General features: G+C 41.4%; 1 protein-coding gene across 1 annotated transcript in view; it reads left to right on the top strand.

Annotated features, from left to right (window-relative positions):
- Positions 1-19,124, top strand: part of EIF2AK4 (eukaryotic translation initiation factor 2 alpha kinase 4) — a 123,878-nt gene that overhangs the window by 53,275 nt on the left and 51,479 nt on the right. The window contains exons 10-14 of the mRNA XM_007460187.1: positions 1,924-2,030; positions 2,641-2,798; positions 13,688-14,121; positions 14,979-15,048; positions 17,265-17,348. Coding sequence (XP_007460249.1) covers positions 1,924-2,030; positions 2,641-2,798; positions 13,688-14,121; positions 14,979-15,048; positions 17,265-17,348 — 853 coding nt within the window. The remainder of the gene's footprint in view (positions 1-1,923; positions 2,031-2,640; positions 2,799-13,687; positions 14,122-14,978; positions 15,049-17,264; positions 17,349-19,124) is intronic.

Genomic DNA, 19,124 nt, shown 5'->3' with positions numbered 1-19,124 from the left:
CAGCAGCAGCAGCCTTAGCATCTCATGCCCGTCTCTGGGGTCTGCGCTGATAGCCGCGGCTCGCGCCCGTCTCTGAAGCTCCTTTAAGCGGCGCTCTTAATCCCCTCTCCTCGCGCACCAGGAAACAAAGAGGCAAGAAAAAGTCTCTTGCCTCTTCGGCAGGTCCAGACTTTTTCCCGGACTCCCTTCCGTCTAGCCGTGGCGCACTAGCCCCATTCAGGCTGTGTTCACGCCGCCAACCCCAGTCCTCTCCCTGCGCTCCGACCGAAGCCCGAGCCTCAGCTGCCAGCCCCCGCCCACCCCGGCGGGTGAGCACACAAGCCTCTCGGGCTGGTGAGTGCCGGTCGGCACCGATCCTCTGTGCGGGAATCTCTCTGCTTTGCCCTCCGCACCCCTGTTGCTGCGCTCTCCTCCGTGGCTCCGAAGCTTCCCGACCCCCACGACCCGCAGTCTCCGCCCGCGAAGGGGCTTCTGGTGTGTGGAAACCTTTCTTCCTTCACAGCTCCCTCCTACTGGTGCAGATACGGTCCCTATTCTTTTGTCTCTGTTTTTTCTTTTTTCTTTTGCCCTACCCAGGTACGTGGGGAGTTTCTTGCCTTTTGGGAGGTCTGAGGTCTTCTGCCAGCGTTCAGTAGGTGTTCTGTAGGAGTTATTCCACGTGTAGATGTATTTCTGATGTATCTCCGGGGAGGAAGGTGATCTCCGCGTCTTACTCTTCCTCCATCTTGAAGCTCCTCCCTCACTTTGTTATAAAGCAGAAACTAACACACCATTGTAAAGCAATTATACTCCAATAAAGATGTTAAAGTAAATAAATAAATAAAATTAATTTTAAATTTAGGGGAAAATACAGTATCTTATACAAATGCTTTTATTGCAGTCTTTTCTTGCCCTCTCAAAGTATGAAATTAGGAGTGCTTTACTTTTTAGCGCTGTGACATGAAAAAATTAAATGTTACCCTTTATGATAGTTGCTGTCACCAATGTATAGGTGTAGATTTAAGTCCATAATTCACAGTGATGGTTGATTGTTTTAAATACCTTTTTATAATTAGGGTCAGGTGCTACTTGGGTCATTGTTATGAAAGCCAACTAGCTTATTAGATTAGTTAGAACAGTGATTCTCAGAATTTCTTGTGTATTGAAACCACCAGGAGAGCTTGTTAAATAAAGCACAGATTACTGCAAAAAAAAACCCGAGTTGCTGATTTACTAGGACTGGGGTGGAGAATTTGTATTTCTAACAAATTCCCGGGTGATAATGTTGCTGCTGGTCCGGTACCCCACTTTGAAAAACACTGGGTTAAAGGTGTGGCTTGTTTTCATTCATTAAACAAATTGTTTGTTAGAACATTAAACAGAAAGTTAGTAGGCTCAAGGAATGATAATTAAAAGAAACTAGGTGATAAAATGTGGGGCTTTTAAAAGGTTGTTCTTAATTGTTCCCAATGTACTTCAAACTGTGATGAGCAGGCTTCATCTAAAGTTTATCATATTGGGCCCCAGCCCTGCATCAGCTATCTGATTTGCTTTTCCTTTGGGAACTTTTATTTATGACCGTTCCCCAGAAACGCTTAGCTTAGCATGGCAATTTATTAAGCTGTTAGTGGGAGTGAAAATTCATGACCTACTTGTGCTGTCTTATCCTAGACTTTTAAAAATATTGTTCCATGAGCATCAGTCTTCTTGCCTCTAGAGACTGTACTTTTTTTTTAATTCCCTCACTTACATGCAGCCTGGTGCTCAGCATGTAAATCCTGCAAGAACGTTTATTAAATTCACTTATGAGCACATTTTGGCCCATAGTAACATGAATTCTCTAACATGTATCTTTTAAAAATAAACCCATAGTTAAAAGCCTTGGATTAATTAGTTTAGCATTTATTTTGTGCATCACTGAGATTCTTTTTTCCTCTCACTGAGGTGTGTCTGCTTAGATGACAAGGAAAGATGGAGTCCTCAGCAGTTATTAAAACACAGCTTTATAAATCCTCAGCCAAAAATACCTTTACTGGAACAAAGTCCTGAAGGTGAGTCTGTTATCGTTCTTTTCTGATAGCCTATTTAACATAAATTATTTTGAAGGTATACGTAAACTTAAGACTGGAAAGGACTGCATGGATCATTTATTTTATCTGTTTTATTCTGAGCTATACATAAATCCATTCATTCAGTGTGTCCTGTATACGTGGAAGTGTTTTGCCATCCTGGTTTTTCCCGCCTCTTCTGATGGAGTGTCTGGTGGTGGAGCCTCTTTAGTGTTGGGTAACCCTTCTCATCATGTCACCCTTATTACTGCCTTGGAACTAGATTTCCCAGCTGTTACTCAAGTAGCAGATTCAGGAGCCTCAACAGAGACTGGGATGATTAAGAGACCTGGGTTTGGCTTCTGGCTCTGTCGTTCGGTCATTTCTTTACACTCAGTTACCCCTACCTGTAAACTTGGGCTAACTGTATATTTCTACCTACTTTAAGGAGGACAAGGTGAGGAAAGTATTAAAGAGTCTGCCAGGTAAGAGGTACTTTTAAAAACTCCCTGGTTGGGCCCCTTTCCTCCCGTGCTCGCATTGTAGTTGGATGTTGCAGCTCTTCCTCTGTTTTTAAAGCCTCAGTTGCCTCTTACCTTTTGTTTTATCTCAGATTCTGGAGGACAAGATTACGTGGAGACTGTTATTCCTAGCAACCAGCTACCCAGTGCTGCGTTCTTCAGTGAGACACAGAGACAGTTTTCCCGCTACTTCATTGAGTTTGAAGAATTACAGCTTCTTGGTAAAGGAGCTTTTGGCATCAAGGTGAAGGTGCGATACATAGTTGTCGCCAGTCCCTTTTAAAGCTCTTTCTTTCCCTGTTCCATTTCTGCATACTTAAGGACTTCTGTTTTGAGAGTACGGAGGGAAGTGAATATGACCATTTGAAACAATAATTATCTTCCCCTTCGTGGAGTTAAAGGCTTTATTTAAAGTTACACTAGACACATTAAGAACACATCATTCCTCTTCCCTTGCTTGATATAGTGTGTTAACATGAAAAACACATGATTATAACTGCGCTTCAAGTTGAGTCAAGACCTCTGCATGAAGAACGTTTTCGTGTGCGTTGGTTTAGAAAGAAAATTGGTCTCTTTTTCTCCCATTTGCTTTTACAGTTGCTGTAGCTAAGAGGGTTACAGGGTTAGAAATGAGATGGAATTCAAACTGAGAAATAGCCCCAGATGGTCTTGATGGCTTTTATTTTCGAGCTATTACTGAGATGGAAAACTAGTGATGGGTTATTTTGTTGTTGTTGTTGTTGTTTGTTTCTTTGTAAGGATTTTTTTAAAAATTTTTTTAACATCTTTATTGGAGTATAACTGCTTTACAATGATGTGTTAGTTTCTGCTTTATAACAGAGTGAATCAGTTATACATATACATATATCCCCATATCTCTTCCCTCTTGCATCTCCCTCCCTCCCACCCTCTCTATCCCACCCCTCTAGGTGGTAACAAATCACCGAGCTGATCTCCCTGTGCTATGCAGCTGCTTCCCACTAGCTATCGGTTTTACATTTGGTAGTGTATATATGTCCATGCCACTCTCTCACTTTGTCCCATCTTACCCTTCCCCCTCCCCATATCCTCAACTCCATTCTCTAGTAGGTCTGCGTCTTTATTCCCGTCTTGCCCCTAGGTTCTTCATGACCATTTTTTTGTTTTGTTTTTTAGATTCCATACATATGTGTTAGCATATGGTATTTGTTTTTCTCTTTCAGACTTACCTCACTCTGTATGACAGACTCTAGGTCCATCCACCTCACTACAAATAACTCAGTTTCGTTTCTTTTTATGGCTGAGTAATATTCCATTGTATAAATGTGCCACATCTTTTTTATCCATTCATCAGTCAATGGACACTTAGGTTGCTTCCATATCCTGGCTATTGTAAATAGAGCTGCAATGAACATTGTGGTACATGACTGTTTTTGAATTATAGTTTTCTCAGGGTATATGCCCAGTAGTGGGATTGCTGGGTCGTATGGTAGTTCTGTTTTTAGTTTTTAAGGAACCTCCATACTATTCTCCACAGTGGCTGTATCAGTTTACATTCCGAACAACAGTGCAAGAGGGTTCTTCCCTTTTACTCACACCCTCTCCAGGATTTATTGGGTGTAGATTTTTTCATGATAGCCATTTTGACTGGTGTGAGATGATATCTCATTGTAGTTTTGATTTGCATTTCTCTAATGATAAATGATGTTGAGCATTCTTTCATGTGTTTGTTGGCAGTCTGTATATCTTCTTTGGAGAAATGTCTATTTAGGTCTTCTGCCCATTTTTGGATTGGGTTGTTTGTTTTTTTGTTATTGAGCTGCATGAGCTGCTTGTAAATTTTGGAGATTAATCCTTTGTCAGTTGCTTCATTTGCAAATATTTTCTCCCATTCTGAGGGTTGTCTTTTGGTCTTGTTTATGGTTTCCTTTGCTGTGCAAAAGCTTTGAAGTTTCATTAGGTCCCATTTGTTTATTTTTGTTTTTATTTCCATTTCTCTAGGAGGTGGGTCAAAAAGGATCTTGCTGTGATTTATGTCATAGAGTGTTCTGCCTATGTTTTCCTCTAAGAGTTTGATAGTGTCTGGCCTTACATTTAGGTCTTTAATCCATTTTGAGCTTATTTTTGTGTATGGTGTTAGGGAGTGATCTAATCTCATACTTTTACATGTACCTGTCCAGTTTTCCCAGCACCACTTATTGAAGAGGCTGTCCTTTCTCCACTGTACGTTCCTGCCACCTTTATCAAAGATAAGGTGACCATATGTGCATGGGTTTATCTCTGGGCTTTCTATCCTATTCCATTGATCTATCTTTCTGTTTTTGTGCCAGTACCATACTGTCTTGATTACTGTAGCTTTGTAGTATAGTCTGAAGTCAGGCAGCCTGATTCCTCCAGCTCCATTTTTTGTTCTCAAGATTGCTTTGGCTATTCGGGGTCTTTTGTGTTTCCATACAAATTGTGAAATTTTTTGTTCTAGTTCTGTGAAAAATGCCAGTGGTAGTTTGATAGGGATTGCATTGAATCTATAGATTGCTTTGGGAAGTAGAGTCATTTTCACAATGTTGATTCTTCCAATCCAAGAACATGGTATATCTCTCCATCTGTTTGTATCATCTTTAATTTCTTTCATCAGTGTCTTATAATTTTCTGCATACAGGTCTTTTGTCTCCTTAGGTAGGTTTATTCCTAGATATTTTATTCTTTTTGTTGCAATGGTAAATGGGAGTGTTTTCTTGATTTCACTTTCAGATTTTTCATCGTTAGTATATAGGAATGCCAGAGATTTCTGTGCATTAATTTTGTATCCTGCTACTTTACCAAATTCATTGATTAGCTCTAGTAGTTTTCTGGTAGCATCTTTAGGATTCTCTATGTATAGTATCATGTCATCTGCAAACAGTGACAGCTTTACTTCTTCTTTTCTGATTTGGATTCCTTTTATTTATTTTTCTTCTGTGATCACCGTGGCTAAAACTTCCAAAACTATGTTGAATGATAGTGGTGACAGTGGGCAACCTTGTCTTTTTCCTGATCCTAGTGGAAATGGTTTCAGTTTTTCACCATTGAGAACGATGTTGGCTATGGGTTTGTCATATATGGCCTTTATTATGTTGAGGTAAGTTCCCTCTATGCCTACTTTCTGCAGGGTTTTTATCATAAATGGGTGTTGAATTTTGTCAAAAGCTTTCTCTGCATCTATTGAGATGATCATACGGTTTTTCTCCTTCAATTTGTTAATACGGTGTATCACATTGATTAATTTGCGTATATTGAAGAATCCTTACATTCCTGGGATAAATCCCACTTGACCATGGTGTATGATCCTTTTAATGTGCTGTTGGATTCTGTTTGCTTGTATTTTGTTGAGGATTTTTGCATCTATGTTCATCAGTGATATTGGCCTGTAGTTTTCTTTCTTTGTGACATCTTTGTCTGGTTTTGGTATCAGGGTGATGGTGGCCTTGTAGAGTGAGTTTGGGAGTGTTCCTCCCTCTGCTATATTTTGGACGAGTTTGAGAAGAATAGGTGTTAGCTTTTCTCTAAATGTTTGATAGAATTCGCCTGTGAAGCCATCTGGTCCTAGGCTTTTGTTTGTTGGAAGATTTTGAATCACAGTTTCAATTTCAGTGCTTGTGATTGGTCTGTTCATATTTTCTATTTCTTCCTGGTTCAGTCTCGAAAGGTTGTGTATTTCTAAGGATTTGTCCATTTCCTCCAGGTTGTTCATTTTATTGGCATATAGCTGCTTGTAGTAATCTCTCATGATCCTTTGTCTTTCTGCAGTGTCAGTTGTTACTTCTCCTTTTTCATTTCTAATTCTACTGATTTGAGTCTTCTCCCTTTTTCTCTTGATGAATCTGGCTAATGGCTTATCAATTTTGTTTATCTTCTCAGAGAAACAGCGTTTAGCTTTATTGATCTTTCCTATCGTTTCCTTCATTTCTTTTTCACTTATTTCTGATCTGATCTTTATGATTTCTTTCCTTCTGCTAACTTTGGGGTTTTTTTGTTCTTTTTTCTCTAATTGCTTTAGGTGTAAGGTTGTTTATTTGAGTTGTTTCTTGTTTCTTAAGGTAGGATTGTATTGCTGTAAATTTCCCTCTTAGAACTGCTTTTGCTGCATCCCATAGGTTTTGGGTTGTCTTGTTTTCATTGTCATTTGTTTCTAGGTATTTTTTAATTTCCTCTTTGATTTCTTCAGTGATCTCTTGGTTATTAAGTAGTGTATTATTTAGCCTCCATGTGTTTCTATTTGTTACAGATTTTTTCCTGTAATTGATATCTAGTCTCATAGCATTGTGGTCAGAAAAGATACTTGATACGATTTCAATTTTCTTAAATTTACCAAGGCTTGACTTGTGACCCAAGATATGATCTATCCTAGCGAACATTCCATGAGCACTTGAGAAGAAAGTGTATTCTGTTTTTTTTGATGGAATGTCCTATAAATATCAATTAAGTCCACCTTGTTTAATGGATCATTTAAAGCTTGTGTTCCCTTATTTATTTTCATTTTCGATGATCTGTCCATTGGTGAGAGTGGGGTGTTAAAGCCCTCCACTATGATTGTGTTACTGTCGATTTCCCCTTTTCTGGCTGTTAGTATTTGCCTTATGTATTGAGGTGCTCCTATGTTGGGTGCATAAATATTTACAATTGTTATATCTTCTTCTTGGATTGATCCCTTGATCATTATGTAGTGTCCTTCTTTGTCTCTTGTAATAGTCTTTATTTTAAAGTCTGTTTTGTCTGATATGAGAATTGCTACTCCAGCTTTCTTTTGATTTCCATTTGCATGGAATATCTTTTTCCATCCCCTCACTTTCAGTCTGTATGTGTCCCTAGGTCTGAAGTGGGTCTCTTGTAGACAGTATATATATATGGATCTTGTTTTTGTATCCATTCAGCCAGTCTATATCTTTTGGTTGGAGCATTTAATCCATTTATATTTAAGGTAAATATCGATATGTATCTTCCTATTACCATTTTCTTAATTGTTTTGGGTTTGTTATTGTAGGTCTTTTCTTTCTCTTGTGTTTCCTACCTAGAGAAGTTCCTTTAGCACTTATTGTAAAGCTGGTTTGGTGGTGCTGAATTCTCTTAGCTTTTGCTTGTCTCTAAAGATTTTAATTTCTCTGTCAAATCTGAATGAGATCCTTGCTGGGTAATCTTGGTTGTAGGTTTTTCCCCTTCATCACTTTAAATATGTCCTGCCATTCCCTTCTGGCTTGCAGAGTTTCTGCTGAAATATCAGCTGTTCACCTTATGGGGATTCCCTTATAGGTTATTTGTTGTTTTTCCCTTGCTGCTTTTAACATGTTTTCTTTGTATTTAATTTTTGATAGTTTGATTAATATGTGTCTTGGTGTGTTTTTCCTTGGATTTATCCTGTATGGGACTCTCTGTGCTTCCTGGACTTAACTATTTCCTTTCCCATATTAGGGAAGTTTTCAACTATAATCTCTTCAAATATTTTCTCAGTCCCTTTCTTTTTCTCTTTTTCTTCTGGGACACCTATAATTTGAATGTTGGTGTGTTTAATGTTGTCCCAGAGGTCTCTGAGACTGTCCTCAATTCTTTTCATTCTTTTTTTTTATTCTGCTCTGCAGTAGTTATTTCCACTATTTTACCTTCCAGGTCACTTATCCCTTCTTCTTCCTCAGTTATTCTGCTATTGATCCCTTCTAGAGAATTTTTAATTTCATTTACTGTGTTGTTCATCACTGTTTGTTTGCTCTTTATTTCTTCTAGTTCCTTGTTAAACGTTTCTTGTATTTTGTCCATTCTATTTCCAAGATTTTGGAAGATCTTTACTATCATTATTCTGAATTCTTTTTCAGGTAGTCTGCCTATTTCCTCTTCATTTGTTAGGTCTCATGGGTTTTTACCTTCCTCCTTCATCTGCTGTGTGTTTCTCTGTCTTCTCATTTTGCTTAACTTACTGTGTTAGGATCTCCTTTTCGCAGGCTGCAGGTTTGTAGTTCCTGTTGTTTTTGATGTCTGTCCCCAGTGGCTAAAGTTGGTTCAGTTGGTTGTGTAGGCTTCCTGGTGGAGGGGACTAGTGCCTGTGTTCTGGTGGATGAGGCTGGATCTTGTCTTTCTGGTGGGCAGGTCCATGTCTGTTGGTGTGTTTTGGGGTGTCTGTGGCCTTATTATGATTTTAGGAAGCCCCTCTGCTAATGGGTGGGGTTGTGTTCCTGTCTTGCTAGTTGTTTGGCATAGGGTGTCCATCACTGTAGCTTGCTGGTCGTTAAGTGGAGCTGGGTCTTGGCGTTGAGATGAAGATCTCTGGGAGATTTTCACTGTTTGGAGCTCGGTGGTCTCTTGTGGACCAGTGTCCTGAAGTTGGCTCTCCCACCTCAGAGGCACAGCCCTGACGCCTGGCTGGAGCACCAAGAGCCTGTCATCCACATGGCTCAGAATAAAAGGGAAAAAAAAAAGAAAGAAAGAAGATAAAATAAAATTAAAAAGTTATTAAAATAAAATTTAATTATTTTAAATAAATGTTTTTTAAGAAATAAAAGAAGAAAGAGAGCAACCAAAACACAAAACAAATCCACCAATGATAACAAGCGCTAAAAACTATACTACAAAAATAATAATAATAAACGGACAGACCGAACCCTAGGACAAATGGTAAAACAAAGCAATACAGACAAAATCATACATGGAAGCATACACATACACACTCACAAAAAGAGAAAAAGGGAAAAAATATATATATATCGTTGCTCCCAAAGTCCACCTCCTCAGTTTGGGCTGATTCATTGTGTATTCAGGTATTCCAGAGATGCAGGGTAAATCAGTTTGATTGTGGAGATTTAATCTGCTGCTCCCGAGGCTGCTGGGAGAGATTTCCCTTTCTCTTCTTTGTTCGCACAGCTCCCGGGGTTCAGCTTTGGATTTGGACCCGCCTCTGTGTGTAGGTCGCCTGACGGCATCTTTTCTTCTCTCAGACAGGACGGAGTTAAAGGAGCAGCTGATTCGGGGGCTCTGGCTCACTCAGGCCGGTGGGGAGGGAGGGTTATGGAGTGCGGGGCGAGAGGCCAGTATGACATTGCCGCAGCCTGAGGCGTGACATGTGTTCTCCCGGGGAAGTTTTCCCTGGATCACCAGACCCTGGCCGTGGCGGGCTGCACAGGCTCCCGGGAGGGGGTGTGTGGATAGTGACCGGTGCTTGCACACAGGGTTCTTCATGGCCGCAGCAGCAGCCTTAGCGTCTCATGCCCATCTCTGGGGTCCACGCTATTAGCCGTGGCTCGCGCCTGTCTCTGGAGCTCCTTTAAGCAGCGCTCTTAATCCCCTCTCCTCACGCACCAGGAAACAAAGAGGCAAGAAAAAGTCTCTTGTCTCTTAAGCAGCTCCAGACTTTTTCCCGGACTCCCTATGGGCTAGCTGTGGTGCACTAGCACCCTTCAGGCTGTGTTCACGCAGCCTACCCCAGTCCTCTCCCTGGGATCCCACCGAAGCCCAAGCCTCAGCTGCCAGCCCCCGCCCACCCCGGCGGGTGAGCAGACAAGCCTCTCTGGCTGGTAAGTGCTGGTCGGCTCCGATCCTCTGTGCAGGAATCTCTCTGCTTTGCCCTCCGCACCCCTGTTGCTGCGCTGTCCTCCGTGGCACCGAAGCTCCCCGCTCCGCCACCCGCAGCCTCTGCCCTCAAAGGGGCTTCCTAGTGTGTGGAAACCTTTCCTCCTTCACAGTTCTCTCCCACTGGTGCAGGTCCTATCCCTATTCTTTTGTCTCTGTTTTTTCTTTTTTCTTTTGTCCTGCCCAGGTACGTGGGGAGTTTCTTGCCTCTTGGGAGGTCTGAGTTCTTCTGCCAGCGTTCAGTAGGTGTCCTGTAGGAGTTGTTCCACATGTAGATGTATTTCTGATGTATTTGTGCGGAGGAAGGTGATCTCCACGTCTTACTCTTCCGCCATCTTGACGCTGCTCCATGATGCATTATTAAGGTGTGCTGCTGTTAGGTCTTCCCTTACTTATTCCAGGGTATTTGGGCAACTTTTATTATCATCTGCCCCTTAAGAGAGAGTTTTCAGCTCTTTTTGTGTAATTTAAGTATTAAGAGTCCCAGATTACTGTTATCAAATGCATATGAGATATGTCATCTTACCCATAAGAAAGTAGTGCACGGGCTTCCCTGGAGGCGCAGTGGTTGAGAGTCCGCCTGCCGATGCAGGAGACACAGGTTCGTGCTCTGGTCCGGGAGGATCCCACATGCCGCGGAGCGGCTGGGCCCGTGAGCCATGGCTGCTGAGCCTGTGCTTCTGGAGCATGTGCTCCGCAACGGGAGAGGCCACAACAGTGAGAGGTGTACTGCAAAAACAAACAAACAAACAAACAAAAAAAGAAAGTAGCGCACCATCAATAGGGCATGAGTCTGTTTCAGATTCTGAGAGTATTATTAGGAAGCATTACTTGTATCACTGTGGAAGGCCTTTTACATTGAAAAAAGAATTACATTAGTTTTTCTACAGAAAGACAAACTTAAGCAGGTTTTCCAAAAGAAAGTCGTAATATCATGGGAAATTTTCAGCTTTCTTCTTGAAAGTATAGATATTATGTTTAGGTGATTAAATAGATCTACTTTGGGCAGACAGATATCCTGATCAGGTAATCATAGTTATCTTTAAGAGGAGTGGATGATTGAAGTTTATATTATCCCTTTATAATTTTGATCAACTCCTTTAACTTTAATTTTAGATTCTTGAATTCCAAATATGATCAAACTTCACTTCCTTTCAAGTACGTAAAACTGATTAGTAAGCTCATATAACAAAAACATCTTAGTAACTTAATCCCCCATGTTTTTCCTGTGGTTTCTCCCTGTGAGAACCCAACAGTCCTCACACGCCATCTCTATTTTCAGGTTAAGATAGGGCCATCTCCTCAGAGATCTGGAATTTCATTAGCAATTGGACCCATTACTGTTAATGCACCTTTTCATTTTAATAAATGAATTCCTAGGAGTTCTAGTGTAGCAAGCCCCACACCCCAGTCAGTGACACATAGTGTTACCAAACCAAAATTGGGTCAGCTCACCCACTCACAGTAAAGCCAACTTACTGACCCTAGGATTTGGTAGAGGAAAGTGCAGCATTTATTGCAGGCACCAAGCAAGGAGTAAGGGCAGCTAATAACCAAGAGACCCAAACTCTCCAGTGGATTCCAGGGAAGCATTTTTAAAGGCAAGGTGAGGGAGAGAGTTGCAGGGTGCATGATCAGCTTGTGTACCATTCTCTGATTGGGTGAGGGTGAGGTAAGAGGGTGGTGTCACAGGGCTTAACATCATCAGTTAAGATGTTAACTGGAACCAGACCAGTTCCAGCCGGTCTGGGGGCTACATGCTCATGCTTATCATGCAGTTAGATTCTTCTATCTGGTGGAGGTTTTCGTTTTAGTATCTGTAAAACAACTCAGGAATGTGCATCAGACGTGTTATCTATGTCCTTCAGGAAAGAACTAAAGATTCTGTGACTGTTATATGGCTGATTCACTTTTTAAATTGTTACCAGTTCTTCTGGCCCAACTGCTATTTTTTTGTCACTACATGTTCACATTCTTTCAGTCATTATTGAGCAGCCTTTTGTGACTCGGAAGGCCTGGGAGACTAAAGCTTTTCTACAGACAAGACACAGGCAGAGGACATGGTGGGCAATTTGTCCCGGGAAGGCCCCATAGGGTCCTGCTCAGTTACAATAGCATATGTGATATGTACTGAGATATGATGTTGAAAGACAGTGCCAAAACTTCCCACAGTCCTATTAACATGGCAGTAAAAGAACACAGGGCTGTCATTTTTTTGGAGCACATTTCCTATTTGTCGCTGTGTGCCAGGTGGCTCGTGAACTTTGTCTTTTAATCTCATGACATTTTTATGAAATAGGTATTATCCCATTTTGCAGATGAGGGGACCGATGCTCAGAGAAGTTATGTCATTTGCCTGAGGTCACATACATCACTAAGACATTTCAGCCAGCACTCAGACTGACACCTGTTTTACTCAAAAATGTACTTTGTACCACTATTTCTGTACCCCCAAAAAGATAATCTGAAACTCACTTTTATAGTATTCCTTTCTCATTCCTAAAAGTAGTTTTTGGCATAGAAGCCTATGAGCCAAATAAGAAAATGATGCTCTCTTTTGTAACCAACTAGTTTCTCCCTCTGCGATGGGCAAGTTGTTAGTTTCCATCACTTCAGTTGCCCTGCATGGTTGGAACTGGAAGGTTCAGAAAACAAAATTTTATAAAAAATACTTCAGTCAACCCAATTGCATAGCAAAACTGCCCGGGATAAGGATGCCTCTATGTAAAATACAGAGATTTGGCCTTTGAAACATTTTCTTGTATTTTTCTTGTGTTTTTCTTTTATTCTTAATTGTATTGTTCTAGTTTCCTTACATAACATCAATTGTAAATCTTCCATCTTAGTAATAAAATCGATGGGCAGTAATTGTGTTAATGCCAATTACTTTATGTACTGAATGCCTTTCTGTGTGACACCTTGATACAGGTGTTTTACTCACATCATTTCATTTAATCCTCACAGTCGCTTTTGAGGTAAGGGAAGTGGCATAAATGCCATTTTATAGATTAAAAAATCGAATTTCAAGGAAATTAAGTCATTTGCCCAAGTTCTTTATAAGTTGAGAATTAGAATTTGCATGCAGGTCTGTTAAAACTGTTGCTTAGTTTGTGTTTAGTGACTTTAAGTTTAAAAAAACAAGTGGAGAGAAACTGAACTAAAATCACCTTATAAAAATTTACACTGAGTTTGGAAAATAATTTTTTCAAAACAAGGTTAAAAAAGCAACAAGGTTTACTTGGAAATTTAGATAGCAGATGTGATATTGGGAAAGCAGGGATATAATTGTCAATAAAATGAATGATTAAAATGGAGATTGTTTTCCCCAGAGTCTCTTAGCAGGCTCTATACATTTAGCTTGGGGTGAAATGTTTTCTGTTTTTGGCAGTCACGACTTTCTTCAGCTTAAGAACTTCAGACACGTGGTCCTCGACTGTAGCTGTGGGTTCTGACTCAGAACTCGGGGTTCTCCTTGGGAGGGGATGGGCTGACACGGTAGGAATGCCAGTCGGTACAGGGTTTGGAGTGGCTGACCTGCCGGACCCCTCTCCTTTCTCCTTCGCGTGACAGGTGCAGAACAAGCTGGACGGCTGCTGCTACGCGGTGAAGCGCATCCCCATCAACCCGGCCAGCAGGCATTTCCGCAGGATCAAGGGCGAGGTGACGCTGCTGTCGCGCCTGCACCACGAGAACATCGTGCGCTACTACAATGCCTGGATCGAGAGGCACGAGCGGCCGGCGGGCCCCGCGACGCCGCCCCCAGACGCGGGGCCCCAGGCCCTGGACGGGCGAGCCTTGCCCCGGCCGCCTGTCGGCGACAGCGACACAGGCGGCCCGGGCAGCGTGGAGGCGGCCGCGCCGCCGCCCATCCTCAGCAGCTCGGTGGAGTGGAGCACATCGGCTGAGCGCTCGGGCAGCGCCCGCTTCCCCACCGCCGGCCCGGACTCCAGCAGCGACGAGGATGACGACGAGGAGCACGACGGCGTCTTCTCACAATCCTTCTTGTAAGAGCTCCCGGGAGCTGCTGGCTCATCCCCTACAAGCCCAGGCCGGGGAAGGGGAGGGACTTGGTTAGAAATCCAGTCCTGTGGACCATGATGAAATACATATATATGCAACTCATTTTTAGAGAGTAACCAGATTCAGTCCAAGGGTTTTTTCCCTCTAATATCTTCAAGAGATCTCCAAAATCCAAGCCCTGGAGGAAGGAAAAATAGAAACTTCTTCCAGTCCCTCCTCTTAATACATTTAGTAGGAATTTTAAAAGAGCATTCTTTTTAGATAAGGGCTTCTGACTCTGTGGAACATAAAGGAACTAATTTGGAGTCTTGACATAGGACCTACTGCAGTTCTAAAAAGGGTTACCAGACCAGTAATTATGATCCTAAAATAAAGTTTAACGTATCTCAGGGCTTCCCTGGTGGCGCAGTGGTTGAGAATCTGCCTGCCAATGCAGGGGACACGGGTTCGAGCCCTGGTCCAGGAAGATCGCACATGCCGCGGAGCGGCTGGGCCCGTGAGCCATAATTACTGAGCCTGCGCATCTGGAGCCTGTACTCCACAACAAGAGAGGCCGCGATAGTGAGAGGCCCGCGCACTGCGATGAAGAGTGGGCCCCCGCTTGCCACAACTAGAGAAAGCCCTCGCACAGAAATGAAGACCCAACACAGCTATAAATAAATTAATTAATTAATTTAAAAGATGTTAATAAAGTTTAAGGCATCTCAGAATCCACCCTGGTCATTTACATTCATGTTTTACTTCATTGTATCCATTTGGATACAGTTTATGGTAACTCTGAGCTATTGAATTGTAACAGGGAATTTGGTTTCTCTAGTCTTTCACTATTTCTCTTTTTAAGACCTGCTTCAGATTCTGACAGTGATATCATCTTTGACAATGAAGATGAGAACAGTAAAAGTCAGAATCAGGTAAATATATAAATAGAAGTTACACCTTTTTATTCATCATGGGATGGGTACATTAGCAAATGTTTCATGTTATAAACCTCAGGTAAAATAGTAAAGCCTTAATCTGATATGCAGATATAGAAACTGTCGATTTTAAAACATGGTTTTTTAAAATATGCTACTCATAGGGTTACTTATAGGTCTTAGTTTATCTACATAATAAAAAGAGAATAAATTGACATACTGGGTTTTTTTGTTTTATTTTGCTTTTAGTGAAAACCACTTCCTAGAGGATTTTAGGAAACATTATGTGGTTGGGGATGAGGGTTGAATGCAACTAAACAGCCTTGTGGAGTTATGTAGGTCTCTCTCACATTAATTAATCTTGATGACTTACTCTCATAAACCATCCTCTGGAACAGTGTTTTAACACTGTGGGTTATGATCCTGTAATGGGTTATGAAATCAGTTTCAAGGGTTACAACCAGCTTCATTTTATTTTTAATGCTGTAGAAAAGAGTAAAGAATACCAAAATGTATCACACTAGTAAAGGTAAACTCTGTTCGTAGAATTTGTCTCTTATGAGTATATGTATTAGGTGTAATATAAAATAGAACATGGTCTGAAAGATTTTAGAAACACTGCTCTAAGCCTTGGACCCGACTCAATTCTGTATATTCCTGCATCCAGGCCAGCAGAGCCCCTCAGTGCTGATGGCTTAGAGTCGGTGTGAAGCTTTGTAATTTCCAGGGCTGTCAGTTATTGCTAGAGAAACCTTCTGCAGCTGGGGATTAGATGCAGTGACTTTACTACCAGGAATAAAAATATAATTACAAGCAGGGTGCATTCATAGTAGATAAAAAAAAGTCTACACATAGACTGTCTTGGATAAGCAGTTAAATTGGTTTGAATGAGGTTTGAATGCTCTAGCCAGCACTTTTTTTTTTGGCTGCGCCGAGCAGTATGCAGGATCTTAGTTCCCCAACCAGGGATCGAATCTGTGCCCCCTGCAGTGGAAACACGGAGTCTTAACCATTGGATTGCCAGGGAAGTCCCAGCATTTTTTAAAAGTACTTCCCTTTTCTATTAAAATCCCCTTAACCCCTGAGGAAGTTTAAGGAATAATAGCACAAGTAGTCTAACTGCTTTGGTTTTAGCATTAGTTATGCATATAACTATTATGGGGGCACCAAATTTACAATTCTGGTTTTTCTCAATTAAGGGAGATATCCCATGGGCATTCTAATTGATGGGTAGAAGCCTCTAAGAGATTAACAATCTTGTACAGATAATCCCCAGAATAAATAAATGATTCAAGAGTAGAATTGAGGGAATTCCCTGGCTGTCCAGTGGTTAGCACTCCGAGGTTTCACTACAGAGGGTCTGGGTTCAATCCCTGATCGGGGAACTAAGATCCCACAAGCTGCACAGTGTGGCCAAAAAAAAAAAAAAAAAAAGTAGCAGTTTTTTTCCTTCAATAAAGATAAAATGTTGAAAAAAATGTTTCCACACAAAAAATGCAAATCAGAAACAGTCAAATGCTACCTAATGCTTTCCCATACTTGGGGGTAGGAGGGAGTATTTAAATATGTCTATTAGAAGAAGAAAGAATTTTTTTTTTCAGGGACATGAGTTAGAAAAACAGTTGTAGGGGACTGGCAGACTAACCGTGTGGAAAAGTAGTATAGAGGATCGGTCACCCTAAGTGTCAGCTGGGTGGTGGTTCTTCAGTGCTGTAGCCGAGGGCAGTGTGCCGTCTGGTAATGGGATCACATTTAAATTGTTTTAGCTAAAGATGGATTTCTCATCTTCTGTTTCCAAAGTAAGCCTACCATCAAAGGTAGGCATTCCAATAAAACTGAAGCCTTAAAATATTAGCCTGTATACATTCTACCCTTCTTATCCATAGAAAGATAGCAAGTGGTGAGAAGGAATTGACTTAGAGCCTTTCTGTGGATTACCTTTAATACCCACCTGTTTCCTATTGTCCCCATCGTTGTTCTGTACAGTAACAGACCTGTAAACTGTGCATTAGATTCTGGTATTGGAAAAATTGCCTTTTAAATGGTGTAAGCATCTAAAGGACAGTGGTTGTTGTTCTGCTCACTCACCTTCCCTCTAAGGCAGCAGGATAGCTATGTATGTGGTAGGGGCAGGGACAAAAGACTTGGTGGTGGTGATGATCTTGTTTCATTTCAGCCTCATTTTGAGCTCTCGTGTGTTCCTCTTGGGTTAGGATGAAGATTGCAATGGAAAGAACAGCTGCCATGAAAGTGAGCCACCGGCAACCACTGAGGCTGTGCACTACCTCTACATCCAGGTGAGGCCCTGGCATGCAGCTCAGTGACACGGCAACTCCCAGTAGTATGCTGGTGGGTAGGTTTTGGGAGATGAGAGCAAGAGAGCGAGCAAAGAGGGCTCATCGCACTGCCAAAGATAATTGGCCAGAGAGGATTATAGCATGGAGGCCCTTTGCCCCTGCCTTGAACCCATGCTCTCCTGTACCATAGCAGGAGATGGCACAGGGCAGTGGTTCCAGCTCTGGACTTACTTAGGCTGTGTAAGTTCACATCCTGGATCCACCAGTCACAGCTTTGTGAGCTCAGGCACGGTTCTTCAGCATTCTGTGTCCCAGGCTCCCACATTAAACAGTAGCAGTTACCTCAATGGCTTGTGAAGAATAAACGAAATAACATGTGTGAAGTAATTAGAACCCAGCTGAGTTCCATAAGCTCTAGACTGTGCATGTACAGAAACTCTACTTTGTCTAACAAGTTAGATCTGGACAAGCAAGGTACAAGGCACATACATCCTCTTGTGTACAGAAGAAACACCCACCTGGTTTTAGGAAAGTGGCTTGTCCTGGAACCCCTGAGGGCCAGGAGAACCAGTTCCAGTGAGGCATTGCTAAAGGGAAGCTTATAGGCTTTATCCTGCTCACACTTCCGAGGGGCGCATTCTGGACAGTGGTGAGCTCAGCCAGCAGAGGGACAGCCACAAACCAAAGCAGAAAACTTGCCTCTGGCCCAAGTGAACAGGACCGTGAGTCATTATTAGTGTTTTCAGTCACATCTGCAAGGAGGCAGATCTTTAAATGTGAGATACAGTACTATGCCCAGGAAGGAGCCCTCAGACAAGTGTAACGTTTCAAAAGAGTCTAGTTAGGTGGTTGCTTTCCTGGGGTTGCAGCGGGTTTTAGGTTTTCCCTAAACATAAATCACTTACACACATGATAAAGCATTTGTCCCCCAAACTGCTAACTGTTGAGTATCTACTACATGCCATTACGCTGTAAACGGTTACAGTGAGACAGAAATACCTAGGAGGGGTACGTGAGGTATGGTAGGATCTTGGTGTGGGAGGCCTGGAGGATGAGTCAGAGTTTGTAGATGTTATTCTGAGCATGAGAGGATATTCCTCTCATTTAAAATGACATGTTCCTCTCTTTGAAAACAAGAAAGTCCTTCTTCATGAGAAATCTCAGCTGTGGCACTGGTTTGAAACATAGGCTAGTTTCATAAATCAAATGCTGCATGTTGCTCTAAGGTTTAAATGATATTGCATTGTTTTCTGATAGATTAATACACTTAAGAAGGATGAGATAGAGCCCTTTCTTAAATGTTTGATAGAGCCCTTTCTTAAATGTTTTGATATTTACAATGTTTTGCTCTAGACTTAAAGGTCATTGTCATTAATTTAACATGCAAATGAGAAAGGCTAATGACATCATTGGATTATTAATTAACCCTTCTTGGAAATTTGGGTTTGGAAACAATCTTGTAAAACAAAAAATACAATTTTACTTAATTCTGTGTGTTTTCATATTATATGTGACAAAGATTTTAAAGTCTTATTTTTTTAATGAACAATAATATAAAAAACAAAAATGATTTTGTTGGGGTGCTAAGATTATGCATATTTCTTCCCAATTTTTTTTAATACTGTTGGTTTCTTTTTTTAATTAAAAAAAATAAGCCTTTTCCATAAGTATTTAAAATCCATGGTACACGTTTTAAAATGGGGGATTACATTAATTGCCATTGTCCTCCTTAATTGAAACTCTATATCATCAAATCCTGTCTGATTTGTTCTTGTC

This window comes from Lipotes vexillifer, unplaced genomic scaffold (genome assembly GCF_000442215.2).
Source record: "Lipotes vexillifer unplaced genomic scaffold, Lipotes_vexillifer_v1.1 scaffold408, whole genome shotgun sequence".
Lineage (NCBI taxonomy): Eukaryota > Metazoa > Chordata > Mammalia > Artiodactyla > Lipotidae > Lipotes > Lipotes vexillifer.
This window is presented reverse-complemented; position numbering and strand designations above follow the sequence as displayed.